The 17,843-nt window shown below is 39.1% G+C and overlaps 1 protein-coding gene across 1 annotated transcript in view; it reads right to left on the reverse strand.

Moving 5' to 3' along the window:
• Nucleotides 1-17,055, reverse strand: part of PCF11 (PCF11 cleavage and polyadenylation factor subunit) — a 28,740-nt gene extending 11,685 nt beyond the window's left edge. The window contains exons 1-8 of the mRNA XM_027848106.1: nt 16,719-17,055; nt 12,683-12,808; nt 10,271-10,459; nt 9,374-9,568; nt 3,510-4,630; nt 2,689-2,878; nt 2,087-2,570; nt 307-1,874 (exon numbers count right to left, since the gene is read on the reverse strand). Of these exons, the coding sequence (XP_027703907.1) occupies nt 307-1,874; nt 2,087-2,570; nt 2,689-2,878; nt 3,510-4,630; nt 9,374-9,568; nt 10,271-10,459; nt 12,683-12,808; nt 16,719-16,910 (4,065 nt within the window). The 5' untranslated portion in view covers nt 16,911-17,055. The remainder of the gene's footprint in view (nt 1-306; nt 1,875-2,086; nt 2,571-2,688; nt 2,879-3,509; nt 4,631-9,373; nt 9,569-10,270; nt 10,460-12,682; nt 12,809-16,718) is intronic.
• Between the last annotated feature and the right edge of the window lie 788 nt (nt 17,056-17,843).

The raw sequence follows: 17,843 nt of genomic DNA on the forward strand, positions 1-17,843 counted from the left end.
TCTCAAAAAACACTAATCCCACTTTACTACCCCACAAACCTTCCCTTCTTAAGGGATTTCAACTAAGGGAGTTCAAAATCAAGATTAAAATAGCCGCAACCACAATGAACTTAGTCTCAAGAAAGTTTCCTCAAACCATAGCCTTAATTTGGGATCCATAAATTCAAGCCAACACCAAAGTTTCAGGTTATTTTTCTTTTACCTTGGTGTCTTCCTTCATCTTTCCTAGTATTTTGTGAGGAAGTATAAATGTTTTTAACTCACTTGTATGCCACATAACTGAAAAACAATATTAAATACACTTACTTGTTGAGACGGCTGAATATTCCCTACTGCAACTGGCGTGGGCAGGTTACTAAAGTTTCCAAACTGAGGACCCTGAAGATTCTTTTCATCAAAATAATGTCCAGAAGCTCTGTTAAGTGGATTTGAGAAACTTTGTTGTCCAGGACCATGTGGTCCATTAAAATTTGGTCCCTGAGGTGTATCAAACATTTGCTCATGTCTTTGGAACTGTATTCCTTGTGATGGTGCATTAAATGCACTGTTAGGAGGGTCATTATATGGGCCAGTCTGACTAAAAGACACTGCATCAAGTCTCTGTGAAGGATGATTGTCAAATCTTGCACCTTGAAGACCAAGAGGAATATCAAATCTCGATGCTTGCTGGTGTTGTGGACCATCAAATCTTTGAGGCCCCGTATCAAATCTTGGTTGTACCTGCTGACCAGGTGGCCCATCAAATCTTTGTGGGCCCTGTTGACCAGGAGTTCTTTCAAACCTAGGACCAGGCTGGCTATGCAAGCCATCAAATCTTGGCAAGAGAGATGGTTGACCTGGTTGACCATCAAATCTTGAAGCATGACACCCCTCAAATCTTTGACCACCCTGGCTTAGAGGTCCTTCAAATCTCATACTACCTCCTGGTACAGAAGGACCCTCAAATCTCATTCCACTTCCCTGCTGAATTAAGGGTCCTTCAAATCTGACCCCAACCCCTGGCTGACCATGTGGTCCTTCAAATCGAAGGCTTCCACCAAGCTGATTATGTTGTCCTTCAAATCTCAGACCTGCCACTGACTGGCCATGGGGACCCTCAAATCTCATACCACCACCCTGCTGAAGCAAAGGGCCTTCAAATCTGACTCCACCACCTGGCTGATGGGGTCCCTCAAATCTAATTCCACTTCCTGATGCACCATGGCTCCCCTCAAATCTGAGTCCACCTACAGGTTGACCTCGGGGATTCTCAAACCTTAGAGCACCTACAGGCTGACCATGAGGTCCCTCAAACCTAAGACTACCCACAGGTTGACCACGGGGACCTTCATACCTAAGACCACCCACGGACTGGCTAGCTGGGCCCTCAAACCTCAAACTACCTGGACCCTCAAACCGCAAACCAGCAGCTCCTTCAAACCTTAAGCCACCTCCTCCTGGCTGTCCAAGTGGCCCTTCAAACCTCAAAGGAGTCCCTCCTGGTCCCTGAGGTCCTTCAAATCTCAAAGGACACCCACCTCCTAGCTGACCTTGTGGTCCTTCAAACCTCATAGGTCCCCCTCCCCCTATTTGTCCTGGTGACCCTTCAAACCGAAGAGAAGCTGGTGTTGGAGGTCCATCAATTCTAGGGTTTGGCTTATTAGGTCCTTCAAAAATCATTTTAGCTGGGCCATCTCCCCTTGCTACAGATGGCCTAGAAGGTCCATCAAATAATGGTCTGTCTTCAGCTAATGCTGTAAGTCTCTGATTTGTTGTATCGAGGCTTGAATATCTCGATGCTGGGCTATCTGCAAATGTTTTATCTGAATCTTCATATCTAGGCCTCTTGAGTGCAAAACGCTCACTGAATGAAGACCTTTGCTCCTCTCGGACACCTTCAGAGAGAAAAGAAAATTTAAATTTCCTCAAATGTGCATACATATCAAATCACCTGAAAAACCCCTTTATAGTTGACACTAAAATTAAGTAAATATTTATCAACAATAAAAGCCTCAATTTATTAATGTTCAAACTATTATTTCTCTTTCACTAAAATCCATCATCACCTAAGCAATTTCAAAGTCATAATTTATTTTACACTTTGTACCTTTAGCAGAGACTTGCTCTTCATGTCTTCTTCGGCCATCATGGGGGGAAAGATTCTCCGCATAAGTACGGCTTCCAGATATTGGAGAAAGACGCCTTGATCTTTCACTAAACTGTTCTTTTCTGTCAAACTGTGCTCCGCTACTCCTACCTCCATGTTTACTTTTGGATGGTTCACATTCTATTCCAGACAACAAAGCATCAGTCAAATGGTAATCAAAAATATCAGGATCTAAGAGATCAAGTCTCGGAAATGAATGCTGAACCTGTGTCCTTTTGAGTTTAGCTTTATGCTCATAATATGTTAATTCCGCATCTGATAAAAGAGGTTTCTTTTTTAATCCACCTTTATTTTCTTCTGTAGGACTATCCCACACATTGCATCTATGTTTTCCTTCTTGATACTGGAAGAGCTGACGAATCTGATGAACAACAACAAGGAATTCATCCTGTGTAATTTCACCAGATGTTAAACTATCATTTGCCTGCACAAAATTAAAAAAAAAAAGGGGGGGAGAAATTAAGTAGTTTCAATGAAAAATATTTACAAAATTCAAAACAAAAGATAAGAGTAATAACTATGGAATGAATCACCATAGTTACCTTTTTAAGTAATTCTCTTTTGCTTGCAGAAGTTAATTCCTTAGGAATCTGAAGATTGGCATCTACACTTAATCGATGTTGTTGTTTGGGGGTCCGGGATGATAAAATTCCTTTAGCACTGCCCCAACTCTCTCTATGCCTTAGATGAGGTGATTTACCAAGTCCTTGATGCTCTTCACTCTGTTGTAAGCTGAAACAAATACAGTATGTTAATACTCAAATTTAAATAAGTAAAATCCTATGTTTAAAGATCCTTTGATCTAAGTATAAAAATAAGCTCTTCTTTTTGACATTTAAAAGCCTTTCATAACCTGGCCCCATCCTACCTGCCCAGTCTCATTATACACATACTATGAGCCAAACAGTTCTCCTTACTCTTGTTCATCATGCACGGTACTCTCCCATCTCCCTTTCCCATACCTTTGCATTAGCTATCTTCTATTCCTGGAATGCATGAGTTCCCTCTTCAACTCTTCCCTCCCACCTTTTATGACTTCCTTCAAGACTTGGCTCAAATATCTTCTCTGCAAGAGAGGTCTTTCCTAGACCTTCTTCCCTCCCCACAAAGTCTTACTGCCAAAATTATCTTAAAACTATTTTATATATGCCTATATATGTACATGATGTTTCCTTTGGCTAGAATATAACCTCTTCAAAGGCAAAGACTACACTTTCATCTCTGCATCCCCAACACATGGTACCAGTGCCTAGAACACATTAAGAAATGCCTGTTGATTGAGTAAAAGTATATAAAAGTAAAAACATTATCAGTCTAAAAACATATACATTAGTATATTTCTAATCAAAATATAACAACTTACCTTTTATTTTCCTCCCAACCAGATTTCCATCTTTTTGTAGACTTAGAGCTTTGCCAATTTTCTACATTCTCCTTTGGTTCAGATCCTGATTTTGTAGAATGCTGATTTACAGTTTCTTGTGGTCTCTCTTCTGGAGTCTTTTTCACTCGTCTAGGATCTCGAGTGTCCTGCTTAGCACTTCTCTTATTAGAATTTCTTTCATCACGAGAAGCTTGTGTAAATTCTTCTACATGTGACTGCTTAACTCCTGATTGGCGTAGCTTTCCAGTTTTAGGTGTAGAAGTAGAAGGAGAAATGCTCCTTTGCCTTCGTTTAGGTGAGCGCCTATCTCTCCTTTTTGGAGAATGCGTGATTGGTGATCGAGACTTAGGAGATCGTGATCGAGATCGTTTTCTAGTACTGGATCTTCCTGTTTTTGTCCCTTGTTTTTCTGATTCTTCAGTACCAGCATCCTGTTTTTGAACAATGCCATTTATAATTTTATTTCGACCTCCAGTGAGTCTATGTTCTGATGACTTCACGTGCTCTTCTTTATCTTTTTTTTCTGAAGATTTTCTCTTCTCTTTTGAGTCATCATCTTTGCCATCAGGTTTATCCTGGAGGTGTTTTTTTAATCGGGGATCTCTTTTGCTCATTTCAGGGACACCTCGACCACTTTCAGATTCCTGATTTTTTGTATCTTTTGTATGAGAAAATTTGTTTTTCAAAGGTGAAGGAGATTTAGATTTGGATTTGGTATCTATCTGGTCAAGTTCTTTCTTTGTGATTTTTTCACTTGATTTACTTTTTTCTTGCTTTGATGAGTTTTGTTTATCAGTAGGTATAGATTTATTTGCCTTGATATCAGATTGATTCATTGTACTTACTAGAAAGTCTTTCCTGTGACTTTGCTCTTTACTATGAGAAGAATGCTGGCTAATCCGATTAAGACGAGGATCTCTGTTTGTTACTTTCATATCCTGGAGCTGTGAAGATGAGGAAGAAGAGGTACGACTCTTTTCAGGCTGTACCTGATGAGAAGCTTTAACTGCCATAGGTGGATTTTGTGAAACAAGTAATTTGGAAGGTACTGATGCAGGAACTATGTTAGATACCCCTTGCTGAACACTAAGAGAAACCGCCTGAAAAAAACAAATAAATTTTACCATAAAAACACTGTAAAATTGCAAATCAGCTGTCAAAAAATCTGAAACTAGAGAAAATAAATATTCCATAATAAGCCCAGTCCAATTATTCATCCACTCAATAATCACTGAACACCTAATGCCATATAACATTATGTTAAGCAAGATGCAAAGAAAGTAGTGTTTTACAACCTATTTTTTGAACCATCTTGATTTCCTCAATGTAGAGAGGTCCCTGTGAATTATTTTTCACTGAATACACTACAGACCACCCGGACAGAAAGAGGAGAAAGATGAGAATTTTGGGAAACATCACAAGCCTGGCAAAGGCATGATGTAGATTTTCCCAAACATCTGCTGTAGAGTTCTCTGCCAAAAGCAGAGTAGGTAATAACTTCTTGACTTGCCTCAATGATAATCAAATCCTTCAAAAGATGGGAAAAGAGATAGAGCATTGGCCCTGGAATCAGGAGAACCTAAGTTCAAATCTGACCTCAGATACATAACACTCACTAGCTCTGTGACTCTGGGCAAGTCACTTAACCCCAATTGCCTCACCCCTCCCCCCCCCAAAAAAAGATAGGAAGAGGAACCAACAAGGGGAAATTCTATTCTAGATCTGATTCTCACAAACAGGGAAGAAATGTTTGCTAGGGTGGAAGTGATAGGGACAGTAGAGGGAAGTCTACTCCACTCCAGGGTTTGTGAGAGAGGAGGTGAAATTCAAGAATAACTTGATATGCACCCTACATTGTGGAAAAGCAGATTTCAAAGGGTTCACAGAATAAATAGGTCGGATCCCATGTGGACAAATGATGTGGGGGAAGTCAGCCCAGGAAGGATGGGAGATGCTTAATAATCTCTCTATCTTCTCCACAAAAACAATATGAGATACCTTAGAAAAAACTTTGCTAAAATCTAGGCAAACTACATTCGCAACATTCCCTTCCAGTCAACAAAAATTTATTAAGCATCTACTATGTATCAGGCACTGTTTAAAGTACTTGGGGATACAAAGGAAGGCAAAAAAACAGTCCTTGCTCTTAAGAAGCTCACAGTCTAATGAAGGAGACAACCTGCAAACAATATAAATACGGGATAAATTGGCAAAAATCTCAGAAGAAAGGCGCTAATATTACAAAGGACCATGAAAGGATTCTTGCAAGAAGTATAACTTTAAGCTAAGACTTGAGGAAGCCAGGTGGCTGAAATAAAAAGAGAGAAAGTTATAGGAATGGAGGAGATAGCCAGTGAAAACACTCAACAGTAATGAGACAAGAGTGTCTTATGTAAAGAGCACTAAGAAGGACAATATTGCTGGAGTGCAGAGTACGTGTAGGAGAATAAAGTATAATAAGACTGGAAAGACAGGAAGAAACCAAGTTATAAAGCTCTTGAAAAAGCAAAACAGGATTTTACTTTTGTTTCAGGAGATATAATAAGGAGCCACTCAAATTTATTATTTTGGGAGAACAGGGGTTTGATATGATCAGATCTCCGTTACTTGTTTTATAATCTTGTCCAAAAAAAAAAAATCTGAAGATAATACAGGTGAACAATTCCAGTGACGAAAAATATGATTTGTCTGAAGTAACCAATGTGGACAAACAAGGAATTTATTCAATAAAAATGTGCTGAAAATGGAAGTAAGACAAGCTAACAAAAGATGAATATAAGACAGTGGCATCATTCCATAAAAATATTATCAGGATGGCTAAAGCTCAGAATAAACAAAGGCTGGTGAGGGAAGCAAAGGACAACAACAAAAAGGATTTTGTTGTTGTTTTAAGCTATTCTGGAAGAAAAAGGAGGATCAAAGGGATAGAACCTTTGCCTGGAGTGCCCAGGATGTAATTAAGTGACAGAGAAAGGAGATTCTCATTTTTTGAAAGGCAAATGTCCTGATTTTTAAAAAAAAGAAAAAAAAGAAAGAAAAAGAGAATGGTCTGTAAACCAGAGACCAATAAGCTTTATTTCCATTCATAGGAAAACTGAGATTAAAGAAATGACTAGGAAAGGGAAGCTGTGACAAAAAGCCAACATGTCTTCATCAAAAAAGTATTGCTAATCTCATTTCCTCTTTTTTTTTTTTTACAGGATTATAATACTAAAAAGAAAATATTTTAGCTATAGTGTACCTAAATTTTAGCAAAGTTTTTGATAAAGTCTCTCATACTATTTTGTGGACAAATTGAAGAGAGGTAGAGTAGATAATAACAATCAGTTGAATCAAACTGGTTGAATATTCAAAGAACAGTTGTTAATGGCTCAATAACAATGTTAGTCTCCAGAAGTAATCTTAAGGGATTTCTAGTCTTGTGCTATTTAGCATTTTTACCAACAGCTTGGATAAAGGTATAGAGATATGCTCATCAAATGTAAATGACATAAAGCTGGGAAGAAGAGCAAACATACTGTATGGCAGGATCCAACAAGATTTAGACTGGTAGAACATTGGGCTGAATCTCATAAAGGAATTCAAGTGGAATATATGTAAACTCTTGGAACTGGGTTAAAAAAAAACCAACTTCACAATAATAAGAAAGACATGGAATGGAATTCTGAAAAAGAGGGGGGTTTCAGTGAGCTGCAAACTCAGTATGAGGCACATGATGTGACAACCAAAATGGTGAATACAACCATGGGTAGAGCACAGAGGCAGGTATAGCTCTTAACAATAGGAAGGTCCCACTATACTCTTTCATTGATAGATTTCATCTGGAGTATTACCTTCAGTTCTGATCATTGTGCTTGAAGGAGGCTATTGATAAGGTAGAGAATATTTAGAAGATAGCAATGAGGGTGATAAAGAGCCTTGAGTACCTGTCTTTTAAGAAATGATTGAAGGAACCCAATCCTATATAATTCAGGGACATGACAGCTGTCTTCAAGTATTTGAAGAGCTATCACATAAAGGAAGGATTATACTTGTTCTGTGTGGCCCTGGAGAGGTGGAACTAGGAACAATGGGTACAAGCTGCAAAAAAGACAGTTTAGGTTTGATGTCTGGAAAAATCTTCCTAACAATTAGAGAGGTCCAAAAGCTGAAGGATGCCCAAAGAACTGATAAAGTGATGGATTTCCCCTCCCTGGAGGTCTGCAAGCAGAAGCTGGACAACCCTTGTCAAGTATAACATAGCAAAGGTTCATTTTGTGTATGGGACTAGAGAGCCACTATGTTTCCTTCCAACTGTCAGTTTCTAGAATTCTGTGAAACATCCTCCATCAACAAGTCAACAACTGTTAGCAATTTTTAGTCTTAGAAATTTGCCCAGGGCAGTAAGAAGTTAGGAGACTTGCTCATGGTTACTCAGTCAAATGTGTCAGAAAGGGAAATTAAACCAAGATTATCCTGATTCCAAAATCAGTTCTATATACTATGCTAGGACATAGCTACCATTATTATGCCCAATTTTCCCTTTTAGTCCCACTGCCTCACCAAATAACCAGACATGGAAAGCAGAGAAAATGATTCCTCTACTAGTCCAACATTTTTTAACCTGACTATACACCAAGAATGTTTTCTGTGACTAGTTTCTAGGTTCTAAAATTCAATGCTCAAACAAGCTAACACTAAATAAGGCACACGAATAATTACCCACATGTACATGGCCCCACACTGCTGGCCCTATCCTTAAGTCTTCATCCCTGAAAATATCACATAGCAGCAAAAAACTATTTCTTGCACAGGTGAATAGGAACATAGATTTAGCACCAGAAAGGCCCTTAGAGGTCCTATAGAGGTCCAACCCTCACACTTTTACTGATAAAGTAAAAGGCCAAGAGAGGTTAAATAACTTGTCTGAGATATTCTCCTTGTTCCTCTAAACTTGTTAAGAGCTTCCTTTGTAAAGAGTTTATAAGACCTAATTTCTTAAAAACATATTTAGGCTTATAAAACAATAGACTATGCCAACATTTTCTACAATATACAAGGAAATTGTGATTTACATATCTTCTAGGGTATCAAAACTTATTCTATTTAAAGGTCAGCACTACCAAAGCAACCATTTTTAAAGATCTCTCTCAAATGCTTTATTAAGTTATTAAAGGAGACAGCTAGGTAGCACAGTGGATGGAGTCGGAGTGAGAGTCAAGTCTGGAGTCAGGAAGACCTGGGTTCAATTCCAGCCTCAGATACTAACTAGCTGTATGGCCCTGACCAAGTCACTTAACTTGTTTGCCTCAATTTCCTCAACTGCAAAATGGGGATAATAGCAACTTCCAGGTTTGTGAAGATCAAATGAGATATCTGCAAAGTGCTTAGCACAGTGCCTGGTACAAAATAAGTGCTACATAAATGTTAGGTGGTATTATCATCATTATAAAAAAAGCAGGATTTTTCCCAATATGATGTTAGAATAAGTTGACATTTAAGCTCACTTCTGAGTTTTAGCTTAACAATAGGAAGAATACTGAAAGTATAACAGAATTCACTTTGGAAGCAGATATTCTGTAAATATAATTATTAAGCAGATAATAATAATTAGGCATGCTCTTACAGGAATTAAGTATAACTGTCTCTTTGAGGGAAGAAAACTAAACGATGTACATTAAAATTCAATTTGCAAACCATTATTTTAAGACAAAAAAACCATTCTGAAACCATATGCAAATAATTAGGGTATATGATTAAAAACCACCACCACCACCACCACACACAAAAGGGATTCCCCTTTGAGAAAGGATTAGATTTAGAATAAAACACTTTGTGGCATATATGACACCTGTCCCACTTACCAGTTGTGCCTTAGTTTGTTCCAGCTCCAGTTCTAATTTTTTCTGCTGAAGTTCTAACAACTGTTTTTGCTTTGCCAGCAGCTGTTGCCTTATCAGTTGCTCCTGGGTCAAATTCTTTTGGATATCAGGGACAATTGGAGGAGTGGAGATTCCAGGGGAACTAACCACCGTGCTAGGTGTAGGAGGCTCTTCAGGCTATAAAATAGGGTGAAAAGAAAAAAATATATTATAGCTACACTGGAATTTAAAAGGTGGCTCGAAAATATGCTAAATCAAAATTCTCATACAACACCTTTTGAACTGAATTGAATGGCTAGCTGTCAGTTTTAAAACGATATCTCACTTAAGAAAATTTAACACCTACAATATTTTCAAGTATGTTATAAACCTCTAACCATATCAAATTGGAATTGTCAAAACTGAAAGATAAAAAATGTTATAATTTATACACTAACAACATTGTAAAGAGAAACAAGGTCAAGACTTATAAACTCTATTCATTACCAACCACAATTCCAAAGAATTTATTATTAAACATGCTCCCTTCCCCTGATGAGAGGTGGTAAGTCTCAGGTGAACAAGAGTTTTTTGTACATAGGCAATGTGGCAATTTGTTTTCCTTTACTATACATGTTTATAGGTTTTGGGTTTTTTTGCTTTCTTGATGGGTGATGATGAGAAGGAAGAAAGTAGAAGGGAAAAATCTTAGTGAAAATAAAATAAAATTAAAAAAAAGAAAAATGTTATTATGCCAACTTAAAACTATGAAGTGATTTCCTTTTCAAATGAATAGATTTAGAGCACCATACTCTGGTTTTATTTCAGTAACTTTACAGCAGAAAAATGAAACCAGTGACAAGAATATGTTAACTATGTAGCATTCACATGAAAACTTACCGATTTATTTAAAAATTTAGGATTCACATGGATGCTAGAAGTATTCACATTGGGGGGTAGAGGCTTAATTGGCCAAGCAGGATCTAATGAATTAACTCTGACATCCAAGGCATACAGTTTCTTCAAAGGGAAAATGTCATCCCATGTGGAGCGTAATTTAAATAAACTTTTCCTAGTATTTTCATCCACCTAGAACAACAGAACAATTCTATTGCGTGTTAAGTTACTATAAAAAGTTTTATACATAAAATGCAGTTAATCCTTTTAAATTGCTAAACTACCTCTTCTTCATCTTATGTATGGAGCTATGCCTTTTTTCTATGAATATACAGAATCATCATTAATATTTAATTTACTTTGAGTTTTAAAAAATTAGTTTTTTCTCCTCTAAGAAAAGCAAACTGGCAAAGCAGAAGCTGTTACTACTACTGGCTCTCATTCTAGAAAACCAATTTGTTTTTATAACTCTGCAAGTCAAAATGGCAACTATAAAAGTTTCTCATTCACAGTACAACAAAGTTTCCCACATATTAGATGTAATACTCTGAAAGCAATTTACTGTGGTTCTCAAATGACTGTTTTTCAATCAGAGCAGTCCAAAGTCACAAGACAAAGGTGTATCAGAATGAGGTGTATCAAAATGCACTTTTTAAACTTTTAAATGGTGAGGACATGGGTTAGAATTAGACTACTCCAACCCCTAGCATAGAGTACCTTGAACATAGTAGTAAGCATTTACAAGTGTGAATTTGATTTTTTCTTTCAAAGAGAACAGTTCCTATCATAAGGTTTCTTAGAAAAGGATGGTGAGATAAAAGTTAAGACAATAATTATCTCAACAAATTCTCCATTACTTGTATAAAAAAGTTAGCATGATGAATAAAGAAAATCTGTAATATAAACCTAAAACCTTCCAAAAGTCAATTTCTAAAACTGTGCTAACCAACAGCCAAATTAATTAGCTTTAACTTTCACATTTTATTTTACTTGCCCTCTCTCTGGAAATGCTAGCAAGTAGTTAAAAGCCAAAACTATCTAGCAGCTAGAAGAGGCATCATGGATCCTGGCGTTTCCACAACCCAGATTATCAGCCTCTGAATAGTCAAAAAGTCAGTGGTAACTTGAGTCTTCTGACATCAAATATTATTACAGTATTTATTTAAAAGTGTATTTGACAACCTACTTACTACAATCAACTATAAAAAACACATGTGAATTTAGCCTAAAATATAAACGAATTTAAACTGAGGGTTGATGTCACATGAAAACAGAGATAAACAAAGAGTCTTATTATCTAAAAAGTAATGTAGACCTTCCAAGCACTCAAAGTTGTCTCTCTTCCCTTCATCAGAGCCTCCCAGAAATGAGTCCCTTTGACAAGAGTCTGAAATGCCACTACTAATAATGATCAGAAATGCTACTTATAGTCCAAAATATTCATTTTCAGTGCAATTTCAGTACATACTGCAATTGGTACTTCTTTCCTCTAAGTCTCTAAGATACATTTTCTATTAACACTTAAGCGTTATTAACTGATAATATGCATGTAAAATCTAACACTGAAGACTTTTTTTTCAAAACCATTTTATTCTACAACCCAATCCCAAATTAGTATTTCTCCAGATAAAAACCACTCCTATAAAAAAAAAAGTAATTAATGTTCCCTTTGCAAGAAACACAGAGTATGTCCAAAATTCAAATATTCCCAAAATCGTGAGATATACAGACTCATTTGAAAGTCAGGGTATTACCTAAGCAAATTCAAACTTTTTCTCATTCTTCCTCAACATTTTAAATACTGTATAAACTATACTTTATACAAAATAGTAAGTATTTCAGATGACTACATATCCACAGTACACAAGAACCTACACCCCCAAAAACTTTATCTCAAGTATTAAGATAAAAGGACTGTATACTATAGTTGGGTAAACTAACATTTCAAACTCAAGCATAACTCAGCTGGGATACCTCTACTTAGTAATGAACAAATCATTTCCGACCACCATCAAAAAAAGCCTCAGAAAAATTCTGGACCAACATTTACATTGGATAGGGGTATTCAACAAACTACCAGCACCACCACTAACAAATATGATTTAACTTATTTTAGTCTCTTTCAAATCATTCCTGTGAATATTCTAAGTGACAAAACAACAGATTTGAAATTAATGAAGTGATCAATAAAAAATAAGGACTTGAAAATAATTCTGAGATCAAACAGTCTTCAATGTTAACTCCTAGAAATTAGCTAACAAAACCACTTTCTTTTTAACAGTAAATGATAAAAGAAAAATGTTTTAAAGAACCAAACATTTATCCACCCAAGAAAACCCAACACAAAAACAAGTATTTATTTAATCTGGAACAGTTTTTTATAAAAATTCAGAATGTTTCTAAATGCATATATACCTTTTCAAACACACAAATAAATGTTGCAACTAGGTTTTTAGTAAAGGCAGTAAGATACTCTCTTCCAACGTTCTTCACAATGGAATCCATAAGATACATAACAGGGAGCTTCTCTGTAGAAGGAGCCTGAAGTAATAAAAAGAAACTGAGAAGTTTAGTATAAGGAAATATCATTTTAAAATTGCTTGCAAATGTATTTCCAAACCCACAAACACAGACCCATTTATGGTTGATACTAAGTATCATTGGGTTGACATTAATCTATATGAAGCTCAAATGTTCAATTAACTTCTCTTACACTAACACTTGTGGAGCAAGCAAAACAAGCTCAATTACTGGGAAAGGAAATAAGTGCAGTCGTAATGTACTGGACACAATGTTGTTTTGTATTCATGTGGTAGTAAACTGTTTTAAAAGTGGGAGAAAATGAGGTTGAGGGTGGCAAAAAAAAAAAACCATTCTCTTCTGCTGGAACCCAAAAGTGTTGTTTCATGACCCACACAGACTCAAAACAGTGTGCCTAGGCTTCATGAAATAACAGAGTTCAGATTTCTGGCAGAAAGCCCAAGGTAATTTCAGTAGACATTTGTTATATGTTGAATTCTATGTAGCCTGTTTTCTATTAAGTCACACTGTGAAAGGACTAAAAATATTTTACAGTCCTAATGAACAAGGAGACTCAGGAAGGTTTCACATCTGAGGATAATGACAAACCACTTTTTAAACTGCATGTGAAACATGCAGCAAGTTGGGGGTTTGTTACTGATACAAGAAAAACTGGATCAAGCAGCAGGTTGAGTCATGTAAGTCAGGTTGAACTTGACACTGGCAACCACGATTTGATTTGCACCGAAGATGCTCTTCATGGGATGGACATTCCGTCGAGCTGTTTTTTTTTCTTTGACATGCACAAACCACTGAATCTAAATTTGTGCAGTCAGTGTGGTGATGTTGATACTGTTAAGGCTTCCAATGCAAAAGAATTGCTGTTGCCCAAGTTCAATTGCAATGCCTACCCATTCATTCATTGGCTTTTTAGTAGCAGAAGGCACAGCAAACTTCCAGAAAGCATCAGCAGGTACACAGACTTGTTGAGGAGCATTAGAGGAAGGCAAACCGTACAAATTGTGTGTTGATTATACTCCTCACTTCCATAGGATTCCCCCATGGTTAAAAACCTTAAGTCATTCCCATTCACCACCTCCTTACCCCACACCTCCAAAGTGTCCAAGTTTTCTCAAACCCCCAGCAACTTTCCCCCAGCTAAGCATAGCTAGGGTAGAGGTCACAACTCTTGAACACAATGCCACTTTCTTTCACAAAACCAACTGCCCATACAAGTGTGTGGAAGTGCTCTTGCTTTTTTATATATATAATAAATATATTTAATGCCTGTACAACTGAATTTGGCTAAAGAAACTGAATAACCTTGCATGGAATGTTTACTTACAGTTCTAACTGGATTTTTTTTAAGGTCCACAAGGCCACTACTTTGGTAAACCATTGCCAAATATCAAACATGTCAAATACTTTATGGATATCTTTTCCCCTTAAAAGATATTGCTATACCATTTTAATTCTTGTTTTCATAAAGTGGTGGAGAGGCATCTTTTTAAAACCAAAATCCGTCCAGAATGCTACTTCTATTGTTGTGTATGTAAGTAGTATATAAATAAAGTAGGTGGAGTCTTTATGTAAAACACAGTCAGTCATTTGAAGTTAAGGCTGTCTCAAGGTAGGGGTCAAAGTATATGTGAAAACTGAATTTCAAATTTTGAAGTTCTGTGATTCTACAAAATAAGGATACAAAACTCCGAGGGCAAAACCAAGCCACTTTGATTCTAAAATGAAACATCACCCATCCCTCCCCTCACCAGTCCCAACCCTCATTAAGATGGATTCCAAAACTGTGGCAGAATGAAGACCTTATATCTTTTCCTCAAACTGGCTTTAATTGGGGAAAATGTAGCAAACTCACGGCTCCCAATATCAGCACACAGCCCCAAGAGCTCTCTGTTCATCTATTTTACCACTGTGTATTTGTCCACAAACTAGATGTTTTTAATGTGGTTACTATTTGGGGGGATTAATTTTCCAGTTCTTCAAGGTCTTCTGGATCCATCGAAACAATTCTTTAAGTGTCAACTTGAGCTACAAAATCAGGCTATTTGGAAAGTAAAATTGACAGATCACTTAAAAAAAAACACAAAGCAAGCTAAGGTTTCAGTAATTAAAAACAGCATTCAAATTCGAGTTAAGAGCTAGGCCTTCAACAAGGCTAAGATATTTTAGTCTTCAAGTCCCATGGTGTCTGTGATATAGAGATAAAGAAAGGAATTCCATTAACTAAGGGAATTTTAACCTATCTGTAATGTTTTTGTATTTTCAAACCTTCCTGTTTTAATTATGTGCTTTAAAAAGGCCAAAAAAAAGTTGTTGCGCAAAGGCTATCCACATGAAAACAAAGTATCAGACTCTGAAATACTTGTATTTAGCTGTCAAATTGTTAGCATGTTGGGGCTTTTTTTTTTTTCTTTAAATGCTCCCTGCTTTCTTGTCCCCTCTAAATTAAGGGCTGAAAAGGGCCATCTGAAAAAGTGTAGCACCAAACACTTAGTTGCTGTAAAGATTGGAACCTAAAGGAAGAATGAACCCCAAGTCACGGAATTTAAAGAACTTTGTTTTAAACACACAACCACATATTTAAAAATAAGTCTTGAAAACAGATTCTACACCTTACAATGGTAAATAAAAAAGACAAATACATATTTTATATGTTTTATTCACAAATTTTATAATACCAGTCACACATTTCAAAACCATTTATTTAAAAAAAGTCAGACCACTCAATTTACACTAGACAGAAACCGTCTCTAGACAATATTTTGGTGGTTGTTGTTAAAGTGGCCTTTTAAAGGAGTTCTCTCTACTGAGGAGAGCTCATCCTGTATAACGGTACTCACTAACATTAACTAGGAAAAACTAAACCATAAATACAGGGTTTAAAATTACTTTTAAAACTCACACTGGGAGGCTATGTTATCACTCACTTTTGTAATATCTAAGTTTAACAGTTAACTACTTAAATGACATCGCTCAGACTCTTCCCACTCCCACCAATAAGGTCCACAGAATAGGAAGATTATAGCCATATAAAGTGGCACAAAGAATCACCTTCATAGAGAGGTGAATAAAATGTAAACCTTCAGTTAAGGAAGAGGAAAAAGAATCAGGAACTACACTTTTTTAGGAACACTACATAACAAGGCATCTATTAAGTTCTGTTCTTTCCCCTCCCCCCTACAATTAGGATCCCAAAAAAATTGGGGAAAGATTGTTTTCTCATTTCTCATACTCTGTGGATACCTTAAACTCTCCAATAGGAGAGATGAGTGCCAAAAGGTATACTCTAGCCACCCCCACCCCAATATGGGGTTGACGGGTGTGAGCAGCTGCCTGGCTGGCAGGGAGTGGATCCTCCTCTCTTCCCCTTCGCATCATGTGCCTTTCAGGCGCCATGTTGGGCTCTTACAAGCGGCTGCTCCACTCCGGGGCCAATTGCCCTACGACCCCCCCATTCCCCCACCAGCTCACTCCCAAGTCCCTTTGCACCTCCTCCCAGGTCCCAAAACACCATTACCAGAAAGGGGGGGGATCGTGTGGCGGGATGGGAGATGAACCCACTACCACCGCATAAGGCTAAATGTAGCATTTTAGCTCTTAGCTTCCCAGCGTGAAGTGGACTTGCCCCCCCCCCACCCCACCCCGACCAAGGTCCATCCGAGAGATAGATGTATAGAATAGGAGAGGTCTGAATGGGGTGCTGGTAAGCGGAAGTGGGGCTCCACCCTCCCCCTCCCGCCGCCCTCCTCCCTTCCCCAGGGACAGGCCCCGCCATGCTGCGTGTATGAGCCTGAGCGGAGGTGGGGGGGAAGGGGAAGAGAATGTCCCCCTTGGATCAGAGTGGGACCTGGGATGAGGCAGACACTAGTATTAGGGTATTAGAAGAATAGGAGGCTGCGGGGTGTATAAAAACCTTGGCGGTTTGGGCCTCGATGAGGGAGACGATCTCCTTGGCGAAAGGCAGGTTCTCCTCAGCCAGAATGGTCAGCATATTGATGTGCGGTTTACTGTTGAAGGTCAGGTCTTCCAGGGACGACTGATAATCCCGACAGGCGTCCTCCCGGGCCCCCGCGGTACCGGCCTCGGCCGGCGCCGGCTCCGACATCGCGCTGCGGCCCCCCTCCGAGATCCGCCGCAGCTGTCGCCGCCGCCGCCCGCTACCCCGCCTCCCTCGCGACTCCTCTTCCTCCTCTCGACGAGTCACTCGCGACTCCGGCTTTACCACATGCTGACCACGGAGGGGGGGGTTGGAGACGACACCGGGAGGGAGCCTCGGGTGGCAACCGCCGCCGTCGCACGGGGTGGGGGAGGAGGTTCCTGCCTAATTCACTCGCCGCCCGCTGCTCCTTTCTCCACAGACACAAAATGGCGGCCACTGTGGCGGCTCCAGCTCCGAAAATGTCTCTGTTCCCAACCGCTGCGTCGTGCGAAATGAGTGAGGGGGAGGGGAGACGCTCAGAAAGGGGGCGGGCTCCAGCAGGATGCCTAGTTCTGATTGGATCTGCCTCGTGAACGACAGAAAGTGCCCCTCCCCCCGCAAGACGTCGTCGCACCGCCTTCTTCCTCGATGCTTCCAGCCTCTAGCAGGGGCTTTCGCAACTCCGACCATCGAGTTGGAGTGTAAGAGAAGTCTCTTCTCATTGGTCGGTTTGTACAAGCCTGTTCGGTCATTTGTTACCATAACAACCCATTCAGAGAGGCCCATTAAGCCCCTCGAGGGGCCAGCCCAGCAGCCTCACCTAACCAGTTTGAGGAGCTGCGTGGCCAAATCCCGGCCCCCTTTCCCTCCCCTTCCCACAGCCCGCTGTGGCACTAACAGTTGACTCATCCACCAACCCTCCGCTTCAGCTCAGGAAAAGCCACATCTTGTTGGGGGGGTGGGGGAAGGAGGCGGGTGTCTTCTCGGCCCAGGCAGCTGGTTCAGTCCACGCGCCTCACGTCTCAGGTGCACGGAGGCCGCAGGAACAGGTTGCAACGACGGCTGCAGCCATTGCAGCAGTGCCGCCCCCGCGCCCTCCTGGGATCACCTCCGGTTGGA

This window comes from Vombatus ursinus, unplaced genomic scaffold (genome assembly GCF_900497805.2).
Source record: "Vombatus ursinus unplaced genomic scaffold, bare-nosed wombat genome assembly UNPS02005659.1, whole genome shotgun sequence".
Taxonomy (NCBI): domain Eukaryota; kingdom Metazoa; phylum Chordata; class Mammalia; order Diprotodontia; family Vombatidae; genus Vombatus; species Vombatus ursinus.